Genomic DNA, 23,295 nt, shown 5'->3' on the forward strand with positions numbered 1-23,295 from the left:
CCTATTTGCTCGCTCAGTTGCGTCATCCAACTCAATGTAAGCCCCACCCACCAGCGAATCTCTTCCTTTATTGTGCACTTTTCTGTCAGTTATTATTATTTTTTGTCACTCACTCGATGCCTATAAAGTTGCATTTCGACTAAATGTTTTGTAAAACCTTCTAGAAAATAAGATGATATTAAATAATTCATAACCACGCCCCAACACTATCTAAGCCCTGCCCACCACTGCCCCTTACCTTTTCCTTCCCCCAAACACTTGTGTTCTTTTTCTGTCAGTTATTGTTTGTATTACTCCTTTTATGTTTATAAAGTTGATTTTACATTATAAGATTTGTAATTCATAACTGAACATTTCTACTCAATAGCACAATACACTTTTTGTATCTATTAAATATAAGTGTAGCATTAAAAGTGTGTGGCCTGATATGACATGTAGCCCCACCCCCAACATAACACAAGCCCTGCCCACCACTGCCACGTACTTACTCCCCTCCATTCTATTAGTAATTGTGCACTCTTCTGTCAGTTGTTGTTTTAATTACTCACACAATATTTTCAAGATGTTTAGAAAAATGTGTGTGTGGCCTGACATACATATAGCCATGCCCGGGCGGCACGGTGGTGTAAGTGGTTAGCACGGTCACCTCACAGCAAGAAGGTTCTGGGTCCGAGCCCAGCAGCCGGTGGGGGCCTTTCTGTGTGGAGTTTGCATGTTCTCTGCGTGGGTTTGCTCTGGTTTCCCCCACAGTTAGGTTAATATGGGACAGCCTTGGGCTGAAGTGTCCTTGAGCGAGGTGCCTAACTCCCAACTGCTCCCCGGGCACTGTTAGCATGGCTGCCCATTGCTCTGGGTGTGTGTGTGTGTGTGTGTGTGTGTGTGTGCTCATTGCTTACATGTGTGTGTTCACTGTTTCAGATGGGCTCAATGCAGAGAGGAACTTCACAAGTGTGTGATGAATAAAGTTGTGCTTTCTTTCTTTCTTTCTTTCTTTCTTTCTTTCTTTCTTTCTTTCTTTCTTTCTTTCTAATGTAATATAAAACATGCCCACAACCATACAGTATCTATCCCCTTCTCTACTATTAGTTTTTTGAATTACTATATTTTGTTTTAATAATAATAATAATAATAATAATCTATCCATTATCTGTATCCTGCCATAATAATCTATCCATTGCCTGCTTATCCTGTGCAGGGTCGCAGGCAAGCTGGAGCCTATCCCAGCTGACTACGGGCGAAAGGCGGGGTACACCCTGGACAAGTCGCCAGGTCATCACAGGGCTGACACATAGACACAGACAACCATTCACACTCACACTCACACCTACGGTCAATTTAGAGTCACCAGTTAACCTAACCTGCATGTCTTTGGACTGTGGGGGAAACCGGAGCACCCGGAGGAAACCCACGCGGACACGGAGAGAACACGCAAACTCCGCACAGAAAGGCCCTCGCCGGCCACGGGGCTCGAACCTGGACCTTCTTGCTGTGAGGCGACATCCCATATTAAAATATCTCATCTCATCTCATTATCTGTAGCCGCTTTATCCTTCTACAGGGTCGCAGGCAAGCTGGAGCCTATCCCAGCTGACTACGGGCGAAAGGCGGGGTACACCCTGGACAAGTCGCCAGGTCATCACAGGGCTGACACATAGACACAGACAACCATTCACACTCACATTCACACCTACGGTCAATTTAAAGTCACCAGTTAACCTAACCTGCATGTCTTTGGACTGTGGGGGAAACCGGAGCACCCGGAGGAAACCCACGCGGACACGGGGAGAACACGCAAACTCCACACAGAAAGGCCCTCGCCGGCCGCGGGGCTCGAACCCGGACCTTCTTGCTGTGAGGCGACATCCCATATTAAAATATTTACAATTAAATATAAAATAATAATAATAAATAGATAATAAATGCGTAAATATTTACAACTAACCTGCATTAAAAATATTGAAACTTTTTTGAAAAAAAATTTTTTTTTGGATTCTCTTGCTCACTTATTGCCCATAAAGTTAATTTGAAACGATTTATCCTATAAAAACCTGATAAACAAAATACAACTCGATTCAACAACCCTTTCTATTCCACTCGTCGGTTATAACCACGCCCTCAATAGACTCCAAGCCCCGCCTACCATGACCCATCAAAGTAAGTATCTACTTACTTTTAAAAAAAAAAAAATTATCACTCAGTCATTGTCTGTAAAGTTGATTTGAGACGATGTGTTTTGTAAAATAAATAAATAAAAAAATAATAATAATTCAGCTCAACGGAAAAGGCACGCCTCCTCTAAGCCCCTCCCATAAACGGTCCGTAGCTCCTCCCCGTCCTGTGTCTCGTGAAGAGAGGAAACGGTTGATTCGATTCAGTGTACACGAGCCCAGCTGCGCGCGCGCTTTGCTTGTTGTTCCGTTCTGCTCTCGGGGTCTCTGGTGAGTGTGTGCTACTGCGCATGCTCAGATCTCTCGGCTGTGCAGCTGCTGGAAGGTGGGTGAGTGGAAATGGCGAGTTGGATTAGAGTTATTTTCCTGTAAAACACCGACGCTGTTTTTGTTCGCTACAGATAAGATGCCCACGTCGGGCTGCTTGTGTGTGTTGAAACGCTCCATTTAGACGCTAAATAACACAAACGAAGCCCTGTGCTGTCGCCGGGTTTGTGATGTTTGACGTGTCGCTCCTGAAAACCGAGAGCTCGGTGCTGTGGGCTTGTTTATCTGCGGTCCAGCTCAACTGTGCACAACTATGGAACACTTGTGAGGATTTCTAGCTCCATAGTTTCTTAGCTACCACTTATTAGTGATACAGTGCAAAGCACAGCATCACTATTGTTCTTCTGCGTGTTTCTTCTTCTTCTTCTTATTATTATTATTCTTTTTAAACTTATTCATTTCGATTTCGAATAACCCAATAATCGTACATCGCACACAGACAAACAATATATCAAAACGTGCGGCTGGATCGGACTCGGTGTGCTATTACTTTTGTTCGGTATTCTCGTCCAAAATTTCCCATTCATTTCTATGGAATTAATTGAAAAACATAGCACTTTTTCAAACATCCGCTGCTCTGGCATGCTTTCACCTAGAGACATGATTCAAACTTTAAAACGGAGACAAACTTCTCCTGTGTGGATCTGCCATTCCACTGTTTTTCTAGGTTCTATAGTTTTGGCTCAGTCCCGGCTCAAACACCATGAGCAAATCTGGAGAAATTCAGCCTTTATAATGGGTGTCTATTGCGTTACACACCAGTGGCAATCAGGAGTTTACACTACGTTCACACTGCAGGCTGAAGTGACTTAAATCCGATTTTTTCGCCCATATGTGACCTGTATCCGATCTTTTATTGACAGTCACTACGTTCACACTGCAAGGCTTAATGCTCAATTCCGATTTTTTTTGTGAAATCCGATTTTTTTTTTGTGAGGTCGTTCACATTAACAAATATATGCGACTTGTATGTGATCCTGTGTGAACGAAAAGCGACCTAAAAGTGTTCCGCATGCGCATTGCAGGATACGACGACGTCACACGCAGTGAGCATGGCCAGTGTTTACGGAAGTAAAACCGCCCGGTTGCGGTATGACCCATCCAATCTAGCTTGAATAGCTGTATCCCCCCAAATGGAAATCAGCTCCCTAACCTCTGCGTCCTTCCATTGAGAAGATTCAGAACCTTCACAGCCCGAAGCGTCCCTCGCATTGATGTCATGCGCAGGGGCGCAGATACGTTTTTTGAACTGGGGGGGACAAAGCTGCCAGCAAACCAACCCCAACCCCGATATGCCTGTCAAACTTGTTGTTAGTAACCATAGCAACCAAGCTCGAGCTCGCAACCTGTGCAGTCTGCACAGCTCAACCAACCGAATATCAGTCTTTGTTTTGTTTTATGTGAGTTGTTGCAACTATGTATACACTGCTGTGCACCTCAATAAACCGAATGGTAATTAGTCTTTTGATTTTTCCGTGAGGTTTGCCTTATGCAAAGAAAGACAGCATAGACGTTTTTTCCTCCCTATAAGTGGGGGGGACCGAACGAGGTGAATTTAAATCTGGGTGGGACGAGTCCCACCCTCTATCTGCGCCCGTGATTATGCGCCATGTTGTTGTAACTTTTTTTGAGAGACCCGCCGCCTACTTCAGCGCAGAATAGTGACGTTTGTGGCTTGTTGATGACGTGTAAGTCGGATGAATGCGACCTGGCGGTTCAGACTGAAGTCGCATATGAAAAGCTCAGATAGGAATCGGAATTAGGACCACATATCCAAACGGCCTGGGTCGGATTTGAAAAAATCGGATCTGTGTCGTTCATATTGTCAATAAAAGATCGGATACAGGTCACATATGGGCGAAAAGATCGGATTTGAGTCACTTCAGCCTGCAGTGTGAACGTAGCCTAAAAGTGTTCCGCATGCGCATTGCAGGATACGACGACATCACACGCAGTGAGCATGGCCAGTGTTTACGTAAGTAACCTAAAGTTTCCTGTGTATGACAGTAGCCAGCATGGAGTACCTGGCGATGATGCAGTTGTTGTTGCGACGGAGCCAGAACATGCACAATAGCCTGATGTTAAGGAGGAGGTTGAGAAGGAAGAGGGCAAGGGTTTTGGCTCAGGCGTTCTGCGGGGTAGTGACTGCAACCTCCGTTCAAAGGAACGTGTGGGTGCGGAGTCGCATTGATGTCATGCGCCATGTTGTTGTAACTTTTTTTGAGAGACCCGCCGCCTACTTCAGCACAGAATAGTGACGTTTGTGGCTTGTTGATGGCGTGTAAGTCGGATGAATGCGACCTGGCGGTTCAGACTGGAGTCGCATATGAAAAGCTCGGATAGGAATCGGAATTAGGACCACATATCCAAACGGCCTGGGTCGGATTTGAAAAAATTGGATCTGTGTCGTTCATATTGTCAATAAAAGATCGGTTACAGGTCACATATGGGCGAAAAAATCGGATTTGAGTCACTTCAGCCTGCAGTGTGAACGTAGTGTAAATGAACGACACAGATCCGATTTTTTCAAATCCGACCCAGGCCGTTTGGATATGTGGTCCTAATTCCGATTCCTATCCGATCTTTTCATATGCGACTTCAGTCTGAACCGCCAGGTCGCATTCATCCGACTTACATACATGTCAACCTTTGGTCAATCAAACCTGTATAACCAACCTCCAAAATCCGTATTTCCCTTATAAAATCCGTATAAGATGCAAATTAAAATAATTTACCTAAAATTTGAATGATAATTAACAATGATGTATCCCAGTTACTTTTTATTCAATATTAATAACAATAAACCTTCAGAATGAATACAAAGCTCCAATGTTTGACAAAAACACAGTGTTATCAGCGTAGTTATGAAGGAAATACTTCGTTGTTTGGAGACAGGTTTCACCGAGCGGCTATTATGCGCGAGACTTCATATTAGCCACAAAGTCAGGAAAATCTGTTCGTAAAATTACATTATAATAACCAAATACAATGAAAAGTATTTTTCCAGTCTCACCTGTGAAAGGTAATCCCATGTGATCTCGTTTGGACGGTAAACCTGTTGGTACAGTTAAACGCAGCACATGAATGAGGCATCTTTATTCTCAGAATCGCCACTTTGCCACATCCAATATGGCGGCGAGGATGACGTATGATTCTACGCAGAAGGCGGCATCTATGTTTATGTCTATGACTTCCGGGTTGGCGGGATTCTCGCAATGCGGTGTGCGCATGATCAAAAGTGGAACGAAGTCTCGCTACCACAAGATAACGCGCGATTTCATAAGACTCTTTACTGGCTGTCGTGGGAATTGATTATAGCTCTAAATAAATATTGAAGTTTTTTTAAAGAATCTGTATAACTTTATTTATACGCCCGTATACTACGTTTATTGAATCAAATCCATATAAAATACGGACATTCCGTATAGACATGTATGGACTTACACGTCATCAACAAGCCACAAACGTCACAAAAAAATTACATCAATGTGTTCAGGAGACCCTTGTGGCACTCAGTGTGAAAGAATTTTGTGAATATCTCCTTCCGTTTTCGTGTATATCCCCGTTGTTTGGAAGGAGCACTCTGAGAAAATCCTTCACTTTCTGTGTGCCTCTCTCACTACGTTCAGACTGCAACCTGAAACGACCCGTATCCGATTTGTTGTGAAATCCGATTTTTTTGTTAGGCCGTTCACATTACCAATTATATGAGACTTGTATGCGATCTCCAATATGAACGGAAAACGACCCAAAAGTGTCCCGCATGCGCAAATTGACACGTAATAAGCACATCTACGTAATACGTAAACAAAAAAAAAAGCGCACTCTTCAAGTTTGCAAGTAAAGCATGGAGATGAGGCGAGACCTGGCGATGTGGTTTTTGTGGCGGCGGCGGAACTCACACAATAACCTGGTATTGTTGTTGTTTTCCACCAAAGAGGCGGGATTAGCCAACGCAGAATAGTGACGTTTGTCTCTTGTTGATGACGTGTAGGTCGAATGAATGCGACCTGTCCGGTCAGACTGCAGTCTCATGTGAAAATAACGGTGATGCATCGGAATTAGGACCACATATCCAAGCGGCCTGGGTCGCATGTGAAAAAAATCGGATCTGTATTGTTCCGATTGTCAATAACAAATCGGATACAGGTCGCATATGGGCAAAAAAATCGGATATGGGTCGTTTCAGGGTGCAGTCTGAACGTAGTCTCTGTGTCTCTGCTCGCAGCGCGTGGGTGGGGGAGGGGATGCTCGCTCTCACACACTCTCTCTCTCTCTCACACACACACACACACACACACACACACACACACACACACACACACACACACACAGAGAAGGGAGGGGCTGCTCCCTCTCATACCCCTTTTCCACCAAATCAGTTCCAGGGCTGGTTCGGGGCCGGTGCTGGTTCACAAGTCGTTCAACTTGCGAGCCAGCTGAGAACCAGTTTGCTTTTCCATAGCTCGCGGTGCTAAGCGGAGCCACGTCATTACGTCGCTGTATACGTCAGTTACGTCGTTGTACACGTCATTACATCGCTGTATACGTCAGTTACGTCGCTACATTTGCATAAACCTTGGCGCGAATATCGAAGCAAAAACAACACGGAAGAAGCAGCAGCAGCAATAATAATAATAATAATAATAATGGATGACTTTGCGTTTGTACAGCTGCTGCTTCTCGTCGCTTAAAAATGGCGATCTTTCGCGGTCTTGTTATTGTTGTTGGTCTTAACAACTCCGCCTCCCCGCTGATGTAAGCGGTTCTTTCCTCTGGCCCAGCAGAGAGTTGGTGCTAGCCTGGAACCGGTTTTTCTGGGCCCAGAGCCAGTTCTTTGTCAGTGGAAACAGAAAACCCGGTTCCAAACTAAGCACTGGCCCCGAACCAGCCCTGGAACTGCTTTGGTAGAAAAGGGGCATAAGAGAGACACAGGCTTGTAGCTTCATGGCAAGTCTCACACACACACACACACAGTTCAGTGCAGCTCCTGCAATAGCGACTGCTACGCGCACTGCATCACTCTCTCAATTTCCCACAGGGGAATATTGTCGAGTTTAAGAAGTAATGTTACAGCTGTAATGAAAAACCTGCAGCATGAAAGCTAGTTAAGTCTGTTATTGTTCTGCAGCACTGTGTAACACTACTCTCCATTACATGATTACATCTTAAGTAAAACCTAAATCCAGTCCATAATATACAGTAGTATGCAAAAGTTTGTGCACCCCTGGTCAAAATTGCTGTTACTGTGAGCAACTTTTCAAAATTCTCATGGGGGAGAAAAAGTGCAAACCATTTGGAATTTATACAATTTTGGATTCTTGATCTTGTTCTATCAATTACTCTAGGTTATGGGATTCATGTACACTACCCAGGGCTCGAAATTAACTTTTTTTCTTTGTGTCCCCCAGTGGTCCCGAATTCTGTGTTGTATTGTCCCGAATGGAAGCAATAGTGTCCCCATTTTTTTCCTCTCTGAAATAACCAGTGGTTAATATTATCATATGAAGTCTCATCTCATCTCATTATCTCTAGCCGCTTTATCCTGCCCTACAGGGTCGCAGGCAAGCCGGAGCCCATCCCAGCTGACCACGGGCGAAAGGCGGGGTACACCCTGGACAAGTTGCCAGGTCATCACAGGGCTGACACATAGACACAGACAACCATTCACACTCACATTCACACCTACGCTCAATTTAGAGTCACCAGTTAACCTAACCTGCATGTCTTTGGACTGTGGGGGAAACCGGAGCACCCGGAGGAAACCCATGCGGACACGGGGAGAACATGCAAACTCCACACAGAAAGGCCCTCGCCGGCCCCGGGGCTCGAACCCAGGACCTTCTTGCTGTGAGGCGACAGCGCTAAGCACTACACCACCGTGCCGCCCATCATATGAAGTTACTATTATATTTGTAACTATGCGATTTTGAACCCTTTATATCATTTTTACAATAAGTCACAAGACACAAGCGACACATGTCCTATACATCATCTACTTCAAAATTACAGTTATTGCATTTTCAGTTTATTAAACTTTGGCGATCTCACTGTATGAATAGATACCCGTTTATTTAAAGGGGCCAACTAGCTCATTCAGAAAATGTTTCAACTCCCTACATCTGCAGTACACTTTAGTTGAAAATAAGACCCCTTTTATGTTCATTTCATCTACTTATACCTTTAATATCTGTTGGCACTTATAAGGCCAACTTATAATTTTCACCATTACCGTTATCCATTTTTATGAACTTTCCGTTATCCATTACCGTTATCCATTTTTATTAACTTTCCGTTATCCATTTTTATGAACTTTCCGTTATCCATTTTTATGAACTTTCCGTTATCCATTTTTATGAACTTTCGCTGCCGGGTGCAAATGTTAGCAACATCAGCATAGTGGCAGGTCCAAGCCTAGTTGTGCTGCTGACTGACTAAACTTTCTGAACTAGAAAGACACCAAGAAAACTCACTTATTCTGTTGAACGGTATCTTCCGTCAATATCCTCCACATCATTCCTGTTGTATTTTATAACGTGTCTAACAGTGTTCATTCAGTTCATTCAGTTGCTAGCGTTGCCTGCAGACCAGGCGATGACACTTTGGATCCTGAAGGTCCCGGAGACGTTATGTCTGGGCTTTCAGTTTCTTCCCCGCGGTCGGTCCGCTTCAACCACTTCAGCATTTTTGTTCTGGCAAGAGTCGGCGCAGCGTGTGCGGTAGCAATTCCATTCCAAGTCCATATAATGCGGACTCCGGCCGAAGATTCTAGAACAGAATGCGCTGCTCTGTAGCCTACGGATGCAGGTGCATCGAAAGTGTAGCTACTATGTATTTTTCGCTGTTAACGTTTTAAAATTAAAATTGACAAATTAGGTGAATGTCTACGTATGTGTTACGGCTTTGTAAATAATATTAATGTAGAACTTTTTTTCTAGATCTGTTTTTTTCCATTGTCCCGGGATTGTCCCAGATATGATAATTTTGTGTCCCGATGACATTTTTTATGGTCCCCGGGACATCGGGACACCGTTAGTTTCGAGCGCTGACACTACCGTTCAAAAGTTTGGGGTCACCCAGACAATTTTGTGTTTTCCATGAAAAGTCACACTTTTATTTACCACCATAAGTTGTAAAATGAATAGAAAATATAGTCAAGACATTTTTCTGGCCATTTTGAGCATTTAATCAACCCCACAAATGTGATGCTCCAGAAACTCAATCTGCTCAAAGGAAGGTCAGTTTTATAGCTTCTCTAAAGAGCTCAACTGTTTTCAGCTGTGCTAACATGATTGTACAAGGGTTTTCTAATCATCCATTAGCCTTCTGAGGCAATGAGCAAACACATTGTACCATTAGAACACTGGAGTGAGAGTTGCTGGAAATGGGCCTCTATACACCTATGGAGATATTGCACCAAAAACCAGACATTTGCAGCTAGAATAGTCATTTACCACATTAGCAATGTATAGAGTGGATTTCTGATTAGTTTAAAGTGATCTTCATTGAAAAGAACAGTGCTTTTCTTTCAAAAATAAGGACATTTCAAAGTGACCCCAAACTTTTGAACGGTAGTGTATCAGGCATGAGAGAGCTCAGAGTGAAAAATCTGAGATGATACTCTTGTCTTGAATTTTAATAGGATAACACTGAAAGGGAAGTCTTAAATCAGATTTTTAGCTGAAAAATCTCATGCCTGAATATTGTATACATACAGAGACCCGTAGAAAATAACATAAGTGATGCTTTCGAAGAACTACATGTTTATTTACCAGCTGGGAGGTCCGTATCGTGAAATACCGTGACCGAGGTCGTGAAAGTATTCAAGGCCGAGGTCACGGTATTTCACGATACGGACCGACTTTAAGCTGGTAAATAATATCGTTATTTTTTTCTTTACCAAATTCTAACAGAAAACGAGAGCGCCCGAAAGGGAAAACCGACCTGAGCTGCCATTTTGAATCCTCATTCATGGCTGTAATGCAAATGACTTCCTCCTCGTTTTGCAAGTGCACTTCCATGGCCTATGTAGTCCTCGATTTATATAAAAAGGAGTCTTTCAGGATTCAGCCATGTTTTTGCTCGACCAAAGTTATACAGTATTATGACCTTTTATATTGCGATTGTACTGGTTTAAAGTTTTTACCTAATGTAATATTATGTATTCGGATAACATGGTCCAAAATGGGCCTCATTAACTAATGAGATCAAACTGTTAGCAAGTTAGAGGTTTTTAGCTTTCTCCTGAAATGTTTTCTTTTATTTTGTCTTCCTCAGGGTAGTAAAACTCGCTTTCGCTGTGAACACTGTCGTTATCGCTATCCATGCTGTAAAATTAATGCTATTTTGAATCCTCATTCACGGCTGTAATGCAAATTGCTTCCTCCTCGGTATACAAGTGCACTTCCATGGCAGGAAAAAAAACCCACATTTTGCCGCCTATGTAGTCCCCTATTTATACAAATAGGAGTCATTCAGGATTCAGACATGTTTTTGCTCGGCGTTAGCAAATTACAGGTTTTTAGCTTTCTCCTGAAATGTTTTCTTTTATTTCTTCTTCCTCAGGGTAGTAAAACTCACTTTCGCTGTCAACACTGTCGTTATCGCTGTCCATGCTGTAAAATTAATGCTATTCTCCTGAGAAATGCTGGCAAAAATTTATAAGATTTTTGATAATCTTATTAAAAAAAAGAGAAATGTTGACAAAAAATGCTACCATGTTTGTTGTTGTGAACGAGCGAGTCGCCAGAGGCCCATAACCGGGGTCCGTAACCGCTTGCCAGCCAATCAGAGCGCAGGATTTGGACCGCGAAAAAAAATAATGTTTATAATTTCTTAAAATAGTCACAGTGAATGAAAGTATTATTGGATTGCATCAAATGTGTTTTCCTTCTGTAAGCTCATGTAAAAATACAGAGAATTAATATATATATATATATATATATATATATATATATATATATATATATATATATATATATATATATATATATATATATATATATATTTTAATAAGATTCAACCAAAATAGTAACAACTCAAATAAATACTGCAGTGTCTTGGGGCTGAAGCGAGCCAAACCGTGCCGAGTGAGGCTGGGGGCGTGAGCAGACACTCCCCTGTGCACTGATTGGTGAGGAGGAGTGTCTTCACACGCCCACACACGCCCCGCAAGCACGCTGGGATCTGTAAACACCGTAAACCCGGAAGAAGGAGAATTACGAATTACGAGAATTATGAAGCCTTATGCGCCTCGCCTCATCTATATGCTCTTGCCAGTATCTGTTGGTGTTGTCGGTGACAACAAGCCACAGCACCAAGACCAGCAACACTAACGACTCCATGTCCTCCATGTTTATTGTTTACTATTCGGGTCGTGAGACTACCGCTTAAAAGATCACTGATGTCACTGTTTGCACTGCTTAACGACATCACGTGACGTCCATCCACTTTCGCTAACTCCACCCAATGTGTCCACCCACTTCCAGCCAGCACGGTTCAGCGCGGTTGTCGTCGAAATGCAACTCCAACAGCCCCGATCAGCTCGACTCAGCCCAACTCAGCACGGCACGGCTCAGCCCAACTCGGCCGCGTTGGTAGTGGAAAAGCGGCATTAGTGCTACTAAAATGCATCTCTCTCACTAAACACTTTCCAACAGAATTTTTTAAACGCACTAGAAATACTATCCAAATCCTATCGGAATGCATCAAAGGAATTTGCTCATTTGCAAACTTGGAAAGTTTTCAAACAAAATTTAAAAATGGCACGATAAGTACTACCATACTGTCAAAATATACTCCACAAAGAAATTCACTCGAATGCAAAATTTTAGTACGACCAAAATACACTCACTAGGAATCTTTCACTTAAAACCTCAAAACCCGATCAAAATCAATCACTTTCCAGATAATTCACTTGTAAACTTTCACTTAAAACTTTCAAACATAAATTCAAAATAGCACTAAGACACTACCACACTATTAAAATACGCTCAAACAAATTCGATAGTTACGGCCACTCGACCCAGCGTTAAAAAATTTTCCAACTGAAATAAATTTGCGAGACCCGGATGTAAACATACAGACTTCTAAACTTTGACCTGTGCGGTCAGTGAATCGCTTACCTTGCAACATGCGTTGGTCTGGCTGGTCGAACATTTGCTTATCCATGGAAGTTCATTCTCCCATGCAACCTGCTATTTGCATTCGTGTTTTTGCCGTGTGGTATTGGGTTTAGTGGCCATGATGAATGAATGCTTGTAAAAAATGTCGGACAGCCTGGGTGAATCCTACATTACGGAAGTGACTGTCGTTCTGTTCGTTGATTGGTTAAAAATCAATGAACAGAATCATACGATTCTGATTGGACATAATCGGGAGTATTTTTAACTTGGTGGTAGGGATTTCCCAAAACCGGGAGATTATCCAGTTTTTAACAAATACGATCGGGAGGCGGGAGACGGAGGCTAAAATCGGGAGGTATGTGTGAACAGTTAAGCAAGTTGAAGATGAAATGATCTCCAAAAGGCATAAAGTTAAAGATGACTCATTCCCTTTATATTTTAAGCAAAAACAATTTTCATCTTTTACATTTTCAAAATGACAAAAAAGGAAAAGCGCCCGAAGCACCCTGCGTGGTTAGTACCTAGTAACACTCACATTGGCTTGCAAACACTTTGTGTAGCCAGCTAATAATCTTTCAGTTCTTACCTGGGGGATTTTCACACAATCATCCTTGCAAAAGGCTTCCAGTTCGACAAGTTTCCTGGGCTGTCTTGCATGCACTGCTCTTTTGAGATCTATCCACAGATTTTCAGTGATGTTTAGGTCAGGGGACTGTGAGGGCCAGGGCAAAACCTTCAGCTTGTGCCTCTTGAGGTATTCCATTGTAGATTTTGAGGTGTGTTTTGGATCATCGTCTTATTGTAGGACCCATCCTCTTTTTAACTTCAACTTTTTTACAGATGGTGTGATGTTTGCTTCCAGAGTTTGCTGGTATTTATTCGAATCCATGCTTCCCTCGACCAATGAAATGTGCCCTGTGCCACTGGCTGCAACACAACCCCAAAGCATGATCGATCCACACCCATGCTTCAGAGTTGGAGAGGTGTTCTTTTCCTGGAGTTTGGCACCCTTTTTTCTCCAAACATACTTTTGCACATTGTGGCCAAAAATTCTATTTTGATTTCATCAGTCCACAGGACTTGTTTCCAAAATGCATCAGGCTTATTTAGATGTTCATTTGCAAACTTCAGACGCTGAATTTTGTGGCGAGGACGCAGGAACGGTTTTCTTCTGATGACTCTCCCATGAAGGTCATACAACCCCGATTCCAAAAAAGTTGGGACAAAGTACAAATTGTAAATAAAAATGGAATGCAATAATTTACCAATCTCAAAAACTGACATTGTATTCACAATAGAACATAGACAACATATCAAATGTCGAAAGTGAGACATTTTGAAATTTCATGCCAAATATTGGCTCATTTGAAATTTCATGACAGCAACACATCTCAAAAAAGTTGGGACAGGGGCAATAAGAGGCTGGAAAAGTTAAAGGTACAAAAAAGGAACAGCTGGAGGACCAAATTGCGACTCATTAGGTCAATTGGCAATAGGTCATTAACATGACTGGGTATAAAAAGAGCATCTTGGAGTGGCAGCGGCTCTCAGAAGTAAAGATGGGAAGAGGATCACCAATCCCCCTAATTCTGCGCCGACAAATAGTGGAGCAATATCAGAAAGGAGTTCGACAGTGTAAAATTGCAAAGAGTTTGAACATATCATCATCTACAGTGCATAATATCATCAAAAGATTCAGAGAATCTGGAAGAATCTCTGTGCGTAAGGGTCAAGGCCGGAAAACCATACTGGGTGCCCGTGATCTTCGGGCCCTTAGACGGCACTGCATCACATACAGGCATGCTTCTGTATTGGAAATCACAAAATGGGCTCAGGAATATTTCCAGAGAACATTATCTGTGAACACAATTCACCATGCCATCCGCCATTGCCAGCTAAAACTCTATAGTTCAAAGAAGAAGCCGTATCTAAACATGATCCAGAAGCGCAGACGTCTTCTCTGGGCCAAGGCTCATTTAAAATGGACTGTGGCAAAGTGGAAAACTGTTCTGTGGTCAGACGAATCAAAATTTGAAGTTCTTTATGGAAATCAGGGACGCCGTGTCATTCGGACTAAAGAGGAGAAGGACGACCCAAGTTGTTATCAGCGCTCAGTTCAGAAGCCTGTATCTCTGATGGTATGGGGTTGCATTAGTGCGTGTGGCATGGGCAGCTTACACATCTGGAAAGACACCATCAATGCTGAAAGGTATATCCAGGTTCTAGAGCAACATATGCTCCCATCCAGACGACGTCTCTTTCAGGGAAGACCTTGCATTTTCCAACATGACAATGCCAAACCACATATTGCATCAATTACAGCATCATGGCTGCGTAGAAGAAGGGTCCGGGTACTGAACTGGCCAGCCTGCAGTCCAGATCTTTCACCCGTAGAAAACATTTGGCGCATCATAAAACGGAAGATACGACAAAAAAGACCTAAGACAGTTGAGCAACTAGAATCCTACATTAGACAAGAATGGGTTAACATCCCTATCCCTAAACTTGAGCAACTTGTCTCCTCAGTCCCCAGACGTTTACAGACTGTTGTAAAGAGAAAAGGGGATGTCTCACAGTGGGAAACATGGCCTTGGCCCAACTTTTTTGAGATGTGTTGTTGTCATGAAATTTAAAATCACCTAATTTTTCTCTTTAAATGATACATTTTCTCAGTTTAAACATTTGATATGTCATCTATGTTCTATTCTGAATAAAATATGGAATTTTGAAACTTCCACATCATTGCATTCCATTTTTATTTACAATTTGTACTTTGTCCCAACTTTTTTGGAATCCGGGTTGTATTTGTTCAGGTGTTGCTGCATAGTAGAACAGTGCACCACCACTCCAGGGTCTGCTAAATCTTTCTGAAGGTCTTTTGCAGTCAAACAGGGTTTTTATTTGCCTTTCTAGCAATCCAACGAGCAGTTCTTTCAGGAAGTTTTCTTCATCTTCCAGACCTCACCTTGATCTCCACTGTTTCTGTTAACTGCCATTTCTTAGTAACATTACAATCTGAGGAAACAGTTAACTGAAAGCACTTTCTTGTAGCCTTCTCCTGCTTTGTGAGCATCAGTTATTTTATTTTTCAGAATGTGAGGGAGTTGCTTAGAGGAGCCCATGGCTGTTGATTTTAGGGACAAGTTTGAGGAGTCAGAGAATTTATGCAGCTTTGAAATCTGCATCGTCTGACCTTTCCTAATGAAGTATTTGAACAAGCCACAGCTCAATAAGCTAATTAAGGTCTGGAACCTTGGGAAAAGTTACCTGAGAACTCAAATGCATTGGGGTGCCCAAACTTAAAGAAAAAAACCCTCTTTATAATCTAATCTCCTTTCTAGTTGTTTTTCCAGGTGAATCTGGAATGACTTTTGTTCATTTCTCTGATAAATCATGATTAAAGTGCCATTCCACCATTGGATGTATTCTTTGGCATAAAATACAATATATTTTATGACAATATGAGTAGACAGAGAAATCTTTTAGCTTCAAAATGATATATCAAACATAATTTTTTGACAACGACAAGTATATTAATTTTGCGACCAAAGTCACCTACCCTTTTAATTTCCGCGCGGTAGTGAAACGTGACGTCATCAGCAGGTTCCCCTTCTTGTGTACCACGTCACATGTAACGTGGCACAGATTATCAGCAATGGTGGATAGAACGCGATTTCCACTTGTCGATTGCTGTGCCGATATTCACCATCGACCGTCTCCTTTGGGCATCGCTTGCTATTTTCCTTCGCTTCTTTTCCGAAGCTGACAGTCGCGTTCTATCCGCCATTGCTGATAATCTGTGCCACGTCACACATGAGGTGGTACACAAGAAGGGGAACCTGCCGATGACATCACGTTTCACTACCGCGCGGAAATTAAAAGGGTAGGTGACTTTGGTTGCAAAATTAATATACTTGTTGTCAAAAAATTATGTTTGATATATCATTTTGAAGCTAAAAGATTTCTCTGTCTAGTCATGTTGTCATAAAATATATTGTATTTTATGCCAAAGAATACATCCAATGGTGGAATGGCACTTTAAGACTTGGATTTTTCCACTTGGTTCTTGTGTGTCAACAAATTTGTCCTAATCTGATGTCATAAGTTTCTAGAACTGCGTATTACATTCTTTTTCATTCCCAGTGATCTAAGTATAGGCAAAGTTATTTATTAATTATTTTTTATTATTATTAACAAATAGTCGAATGGTTTGTTTATTACCTCAAAGTTTTGTACGTTTTCTCCTCAGTTCCCATTGTAACTCAAAGTACTGAAAGGATTTTGATGAAATTTGGATGAAAAGTGATCCATGGGACAAGGAATAACTGATTAGATTTTGACACAAATCCACTTTTTATACGCCCGCTCCGAAGGAGGAGGGGTTTACTGGTTTACCTCTGTCTGTCTGTCTGTCTGTATTTCCATCCATCTGAAACACCTTTTTTTTTTTTTTTCCTCAGCAACCACAAATCATAGCCACTTGGTACCAAACTTCAGCTTGGGGTTCTATACCATGTGTACTGTTTTCTGGTCTGTCGCAAATCAACTTCCTGGTTACCGACTGAATGTATTTACGAAACATATAGTGTGGATTTACAAAATTTTCATCATATTTTTCTCAGCAACTATAAATCACAACTGCTTGATATTTGGTACCGAGCTTCAGCTTGGGGTTCGATACCGTGTATACCATTTTCAGGTCTGTCGCAAATCAACTTCCTGTTTACCGACTGAATGTATTTATGAAACACAGTGTGGATTTACAAAATTTTCATAATATTTTTCTCAGCAACTACAAATCACAACTGCTTGATATTTGGTAGCAAGCTTCAGTTTGGGGTTCGATACCGTGTATACCGTTTTGAGGTCTGTCGCACATTGACTTCCTGTTTACCGACTGAATGTATTTACGAAACAGTGTGGATTTACAAAATTTTCATCATATTTTTCTCAGCAACTACAAATCACAACTGCTTGATATTTGGCACTGAGCTTCAGCTTGGGGTTCGATACCGTGTGTACCGTTTTCAGGTCTGTCGCACATCGACTTCCTGTTTACCGACTGAATGCATTTACGAAACATATAGCGTGGATTTACAAAATTTTCGTAACACTTTTCTCAGCAACTACGAATCACAACTGCTTGATATTTGGTAGCGAGCTTCAGCTTGGGGTTCTATACCGTGTGTACCATTTTCAGGTCTGTCGCACATCGACTTCCTGTTTACAGACTGAATGTATTTACAAAACATATAGGATGGATTTTGACGCTATTTCAAGAAGCAAAATGCTGTTACCAGGATGCTGTTTGAAATTCCTGGGGAGAGACACGGCTCTTTACTTACTCGTTTCAGGGTTCATTATTTGTTAAAGTCAACATTCATAATAAGTGTCCTATTCCTTCCATTGCTAGCATTCTGATATAAGCGAGAGCGGGTGGGGGATATGTAAGAGAGCAGTAGCTCACAGTTGATCTCGTTTTTTTTTTTTGGCTTTTTCACAGTGCAACTCAAAGTAGTGAATGGATTTGGATGAACAGCTTTAGTGTTATCTCTAAGTTTGAGTGATTTGATTTTCACGTTGATATGTGGCTTGGCGGAGGTATACACTGTACTAAGTACCCTTCTAGTTGATGTATTGCATTGTTGTTTTTTTCCTTAAGTATTTTACTATTTAACAGTTATTTGCCTCCGGCTCAGTGAATATCGATGAATAATAACCAAGACTGCCTTCGGCATCGGCAAATAGCTGCTTGCTTACCACTAACAAAGTCTCAGTTATGATTCACCGATATTCACCGAGTCTGAGCTGGATAATTGTTTTCGTATAAATACACAAGTGATTTTTTTTTTTTAATTTATTTTTTTTTAAAAATCGTATTAAAAAATAATTTTTCAAACTTCAAAAGCGGCATGCAAATGTAATAACGTTGTGACGCGGACTTGTCACTTATCTACGTCAAGTCACAAAATACTTTGTTTTGAAATGGATAAAATAAATCACAATGAATCCCACCTTACCTTTGAATAGTTTTAGACCAAACTTCGTAGCATCTTTAGTGCTTTTCGGAACAGCATTTTCTTTCATAACCTGTAGTTCTTCCTCACTTACGGTGACAAAGCGATCGGCCGCCATTTTGCCGAGTCACTCGAGGTGATTATCGAGAAATTTTCCGAATTTCTCGACCCATCAGCGTGCACAATTTTATATCATCACCTGCATATTTATACTAATTTTTTTTTTTTTTGCTAGTCAGGAGACCATGTGCTTTTAATAAATAGAAAAAGACAAAGGCATAAGAAAAAAACCCCCAACAACTGGCAAGTATTACTTCATTCTGTTTAATTTTGTGCTCTTTCAGATGAAAATACTGTATTCCCGACATGACTCATTGATGATTCTTTCTTTTATTGAATTGCAACAGTACAATACAATGGACAGCCCAGGCACCGACGCTGATTTCAGGTGCCATAAACATACATCGGGTCAACGTTAACTTAACTTGTACTTTTAAGAAGAGCTTGCTTCCACTCAGAGTTCCAATTTCAAAGTAACACAATAATACATTTAAAAAATAAAGAAAGAAAGAAAGAAAGAAAGAAAGAAAGAAAGAAAGAAAGCCACATATCAAACATACTTATGGAACCAAACTTCACAATAGATGACATAGAAAGACATAGACATCATAACCCAATATTCACAATAAGTAACATAGACTTAATACAATTTGATGATTCATAATTAAAAGAAAAATAAAAGGGTACTAAATTGTACCTCTGCTTATTCGGTGGACCTTTTCATTTACATGTATGTAATTTTCAGCTGGAAATATTGATTGTGTACATTTAAAATAAAAGATTTAAAGTGGGGCGGCACGGTGGTGTAGTGGTTAGCGCTGTCGCCTCACAGCAAGAAGGTCCGGGTTCGAGCCCCGTGGCTGGCGAGGGCCTTTCTGTGCGGAGTTTGCATGTTCTCCCCGTGTCCGCGTGGGTTTCCTCCAGGTGCTCCGGTTTCCCCCACAGTCCAAAGACATGCAGGTTAGGTTAACTGGTGACTCTAAGGCTACATCCACACGACAACGGCAACGAGATTTTTTTTTTTAAATATCGCGTCCACATGGGCAACGGATCAGTTGCATTTCAGGTCCATATGGCAACGGAACGCTTGCTGAAAACGATGCAATACACATGCCACACCTCTAGGTGCGCTGTAAGATGGTCCCATTGGAGACACCAGAACAATAGAAGTAGTAGACGCATCCGCATAAACCCCTTCTTCTGTAGCTTTAGCCACATAAAGTTTTGATTATTAATCAGTAGCGTAAAATGAAAGACGTGGAAAGAGGAATGAATGGGGGTAGATGGAGAGAGAGGGGAATGAATGGGGGTAGATGGAAGCCGGTACACCAACATTCTGAGATCCTCCAGAATTCTTTAATGGTCCGGAATAAATTGAATGCTACACGTTGATGGATTACTTTGTTCTTCTACGCCCTTTTTGAGGAATGTATTGTCGGACTTAAACCAACATCTGAAGAGGTGAGATCGCTCCTTTTTTTTTTTTTCCTATTTTTGCTGGCGGGATTGGTTTTGTTTTTGGAAAGCGCACGGGCGGTGCGCGGCTTTGGTTACTGCTTCTGCAGTGTTTGGACTAGTTATAGGATTTGTTGACAACTCGCATCGAGTTCGTTACACTTCTACCCGGCGTGAAGCACTGACAGTCATGTGGTTGTGACGTCATCGTAAACAAATCCGTTCTACTCATCCAGATGACTTCGCAACGGCGCCGTTGCCAGATTTTTTCACTCTGGAACCCGTTCTCAAAAGATTTCGTTTTGGGGCACCCAAAACGCCGGTGCCGTGTGGACACCAGGCCGAAACGATAAACAATTTTATCAGATTCACCTGAATCCGTTGCCGTGTGGACAGGGCCTAAATTGACCGTAGGTGTGAATGTGAGTGTGAATGGTTGTCTGTGTCAAGGCCAATTTATGCTGACAAGCCAGTCCTCGCAGACGGCGTCGCAGATAGTGTCTGCGTAGCCCCCCCACCTTCGCAGATGCTCTGCGCGCACCTCCCAAAAATTGTGACCACCGCAGAAGCCTCGCAGACAAGAGGGCTCTGATTGGTCCACTCTACATCCGCTGTACACGCACTAACGCTTCCCTACTTTCCCGGTTTGTTTTGTTTTCACGACCGGCATTTTTAAAAACACGAGCGAAGATGGAGCAGCATGAAGAGCGGTTGATTGAGGAAGTACGGACATCTATACGACTCCAGTTCTAGTCATTATAAAAATAAAAAAAAAAGTTCTAGTCATTATAAGTAACCGGAGGATAAACACTCCACTAACCACACCCACCAACTACTCCTAGCGACTTCGCGCCCCCTTGCGTTGTGCCGGCGAATAATATCGCGCACGCCTATTACTCCCCGCTCAACAATAAATTACAACTGTCTGCGAAAAGCTATCTGCGAAAGCCTTGTCGCAAGAGCATGCAGAGGCCTTCAGCCCTGTGATGACCTGGCGACTTGTCCAGGGTGTACCCCGCCTTTCGCCCGTAGTCAGCTGGGATAGGCTCCAGCTTGCCTGCGACCCTGTAGAACAGGATAAAGCGGCTAGAGATAATGAGATGAGATGAGATTTAAAGTGCTTGATTAGGCTGTAATTATGTACCTTTTCAGAGTAAAGCTTTAAATGCGCACGGGTTTAAAGATGCACACAGAAGGTACAAAACGTATACGCTTGAGTGCACCACCACCACCATTCAGTGACAAAGAAGGATTGTAGTTTTTTAATAAGTATTTATTTTTTTCCTGCGAGCGAAGCACACTTTTAAGCAGGTAAGTAGCCGAAACTATGTGAAGAACTCTCTCTTTCTTTTCTCAGAGTGTACCACTCCTCGGCACAGCATTGCCAGCAGGCATCCTTTGGCCCATTTATTTTTTGTTGTAGCAACAAAAGCTGTCTGCCTGTTCAGTTGAAGCCTAGTTTTTTTCCATTGTTCCAGTTTTGTCTAAAATTTGGAAGCAAATGAAAGACCGCTCTTCTCGAACAAATAGGTTCGCCCTTGGCCGAGTGGAACGATGTTATGGCTTTGGTGTCCAATTCAAACAGCCTTGTCTTGCAATGTCCTCAGTTCACAAACATACTCGGCAAAATCTCTGTCCTTTAGCCCTTAGGCCTCGAGTACTGTTTGTACAAGTCAGCATTCACAAATTACAGGGTTCGAGATGTGCTTAGCTGTTGCAGTGCCGTCCAGTCATCTTGCGTCAGTGTTTTATGAAGAAACATCCCGTGAAATGTGGACTTTGGTTCAAATGGGGGCCCCTGCTGACATCCTACCTTCCGATGATTATGTACTGTATTGTACCGAGATAATGACTTCAGTTTGCAGCTTTCGACTCGTATAATGAAGTAGCTTGGGGATACAGACCGAGATAAATTAATTTGCGAACCCATTTGCGCCACTGGATGTGGTCTGAATGGGATTTCACCTGAAAAGAATTAGATTGAGTGGAAATCTAATCAGTCTGGCTGAGTTTACTGGACAGAAGAAGAAGAAAAAAAAAAAGACACCAGACCAGGCCTGGTTCAAAAGTGCAAGTCTTGACATTTTCCAGTTCAGCAGAGGTGGACAGTAACGAAGCACATTTACTTGAGTACTGTACTTAAGTACACTTCTTGAGTATCTGTACTTTACTTGAGTATTTAAAAATGTTTTTTTGGAAACTTGTAACTTCACTCCATTTGAAAGACAAATATCATACTTTTCAAGGCCAATTTATGCTGACAACGCAGTCCTCGCAGACAGTGTCGCAGATAGCGTCTGCGTAGCCCCCCCACCTTCGCAGACGCTCTGCGCGCACCTCTCAAAAATTGTGACCACCGCAGAAGCCTCGCAGACAGCGTTGCAGACAAGAGGGCTCTGATTGGTCCACTCTACATCCGCTGTACACGCACTTCCGCTTCCCTACTTTCCCGGTTTGGTTTGTTTTCACGACCGGCATTTTTAAAAACACGAGCGAAGATGGAGCAGCACGAAGAGCGGTTGATCGAGGAAGTGAGGAAGTACGTACATCTATACGACTCCAGTTCTAGTCATTATAAGTAACCAGAGGATAAACACTCCACTAACCACACCCACCAACTACTCCTAGCGACTTCGCGCCCCCTTGCGTTGTGCCGGTGAATAACATCGCGCACGCCTATTACTCCCCGCTCAACGATAAATTACACCTGTCTGCGAAAAGCTGTCTGCGAAAGCCTTGTCGCAAGAGCATGCAGAGGCCTTTACTCCACTACATTTCTATCAAGGCCCTTGTTACTCGTTACTATGAAGCAGCTTTGAAAGTGGATGTTTTTTTCTTTTCTTTTCTAAAACGTGATGGTTTTTTGCAGGTGACACTGAGACAGCCGATCAGTAATCACTAGGGTCACGTCACGTCCATAGACTGTATAAAATCAAGATCAGTGATTTCTCAGCAGCGTTATTTAACACGATCAGTTGCTGGCAGAATGGAAGGAGGCGGTTCTTCTGAGGAATGAACACACACGCATGGCTTTACCTAGAACCCATGTTTCAGTTTTCTGGAAGGAATAAAGATTCGTTTCGTTTTAAATGTTTGCTTGCTTTGCCGAAAACGAACCATGTCACGGCCTACAAAAACTCGCTG

General features: G+C 42.2%; 1 protein-coding gene across 2 annotated transcripts in view; it reads left to right on the top strand.

Moving 5' to 3' along the window:
* Nucleotides 1–2,393: 2,393 nt before the first annotated feature.
* nt5c2b (5'-nucleotidase, cytosolic IIb) overlaps nt 2,394–23,295 on the top strand; it is a 138,133-nt gene continuing 117,231 nt past the window's right edge. Inside the window, exon 1 of one of the 2 annotated variants that reach the window (XM_060898968.1) lies at nt 2,394–2,497. In XM_060898968.1, coding sequence (XP_060754951.1) covers nt 2,459–2,497 — 39 coding nt within the window. In that variant the 5' untranslated portion in view covers nt 2,394–2,458. The remainder of the gene's footprint in view (nt 2,498–23,295) is intronic. The other variant, XM_060898969.1, reaches the window with a different exon arrangement.

Source organism: Neoarius graeffei, chromosome 18 (genome assembly GCF_027579695.1).
Source record: "Neoarius graeffei isolate fNeoGra1 chromosome 18, fNeoGra1.pri, whole genome shotgun sequence".
Lineage (NCBI taxonomy): Eukaryota > Metazoa > Chordata > Actinopteri > Siluriformes > Ariidae > Neoarius > Neoarius graeffei.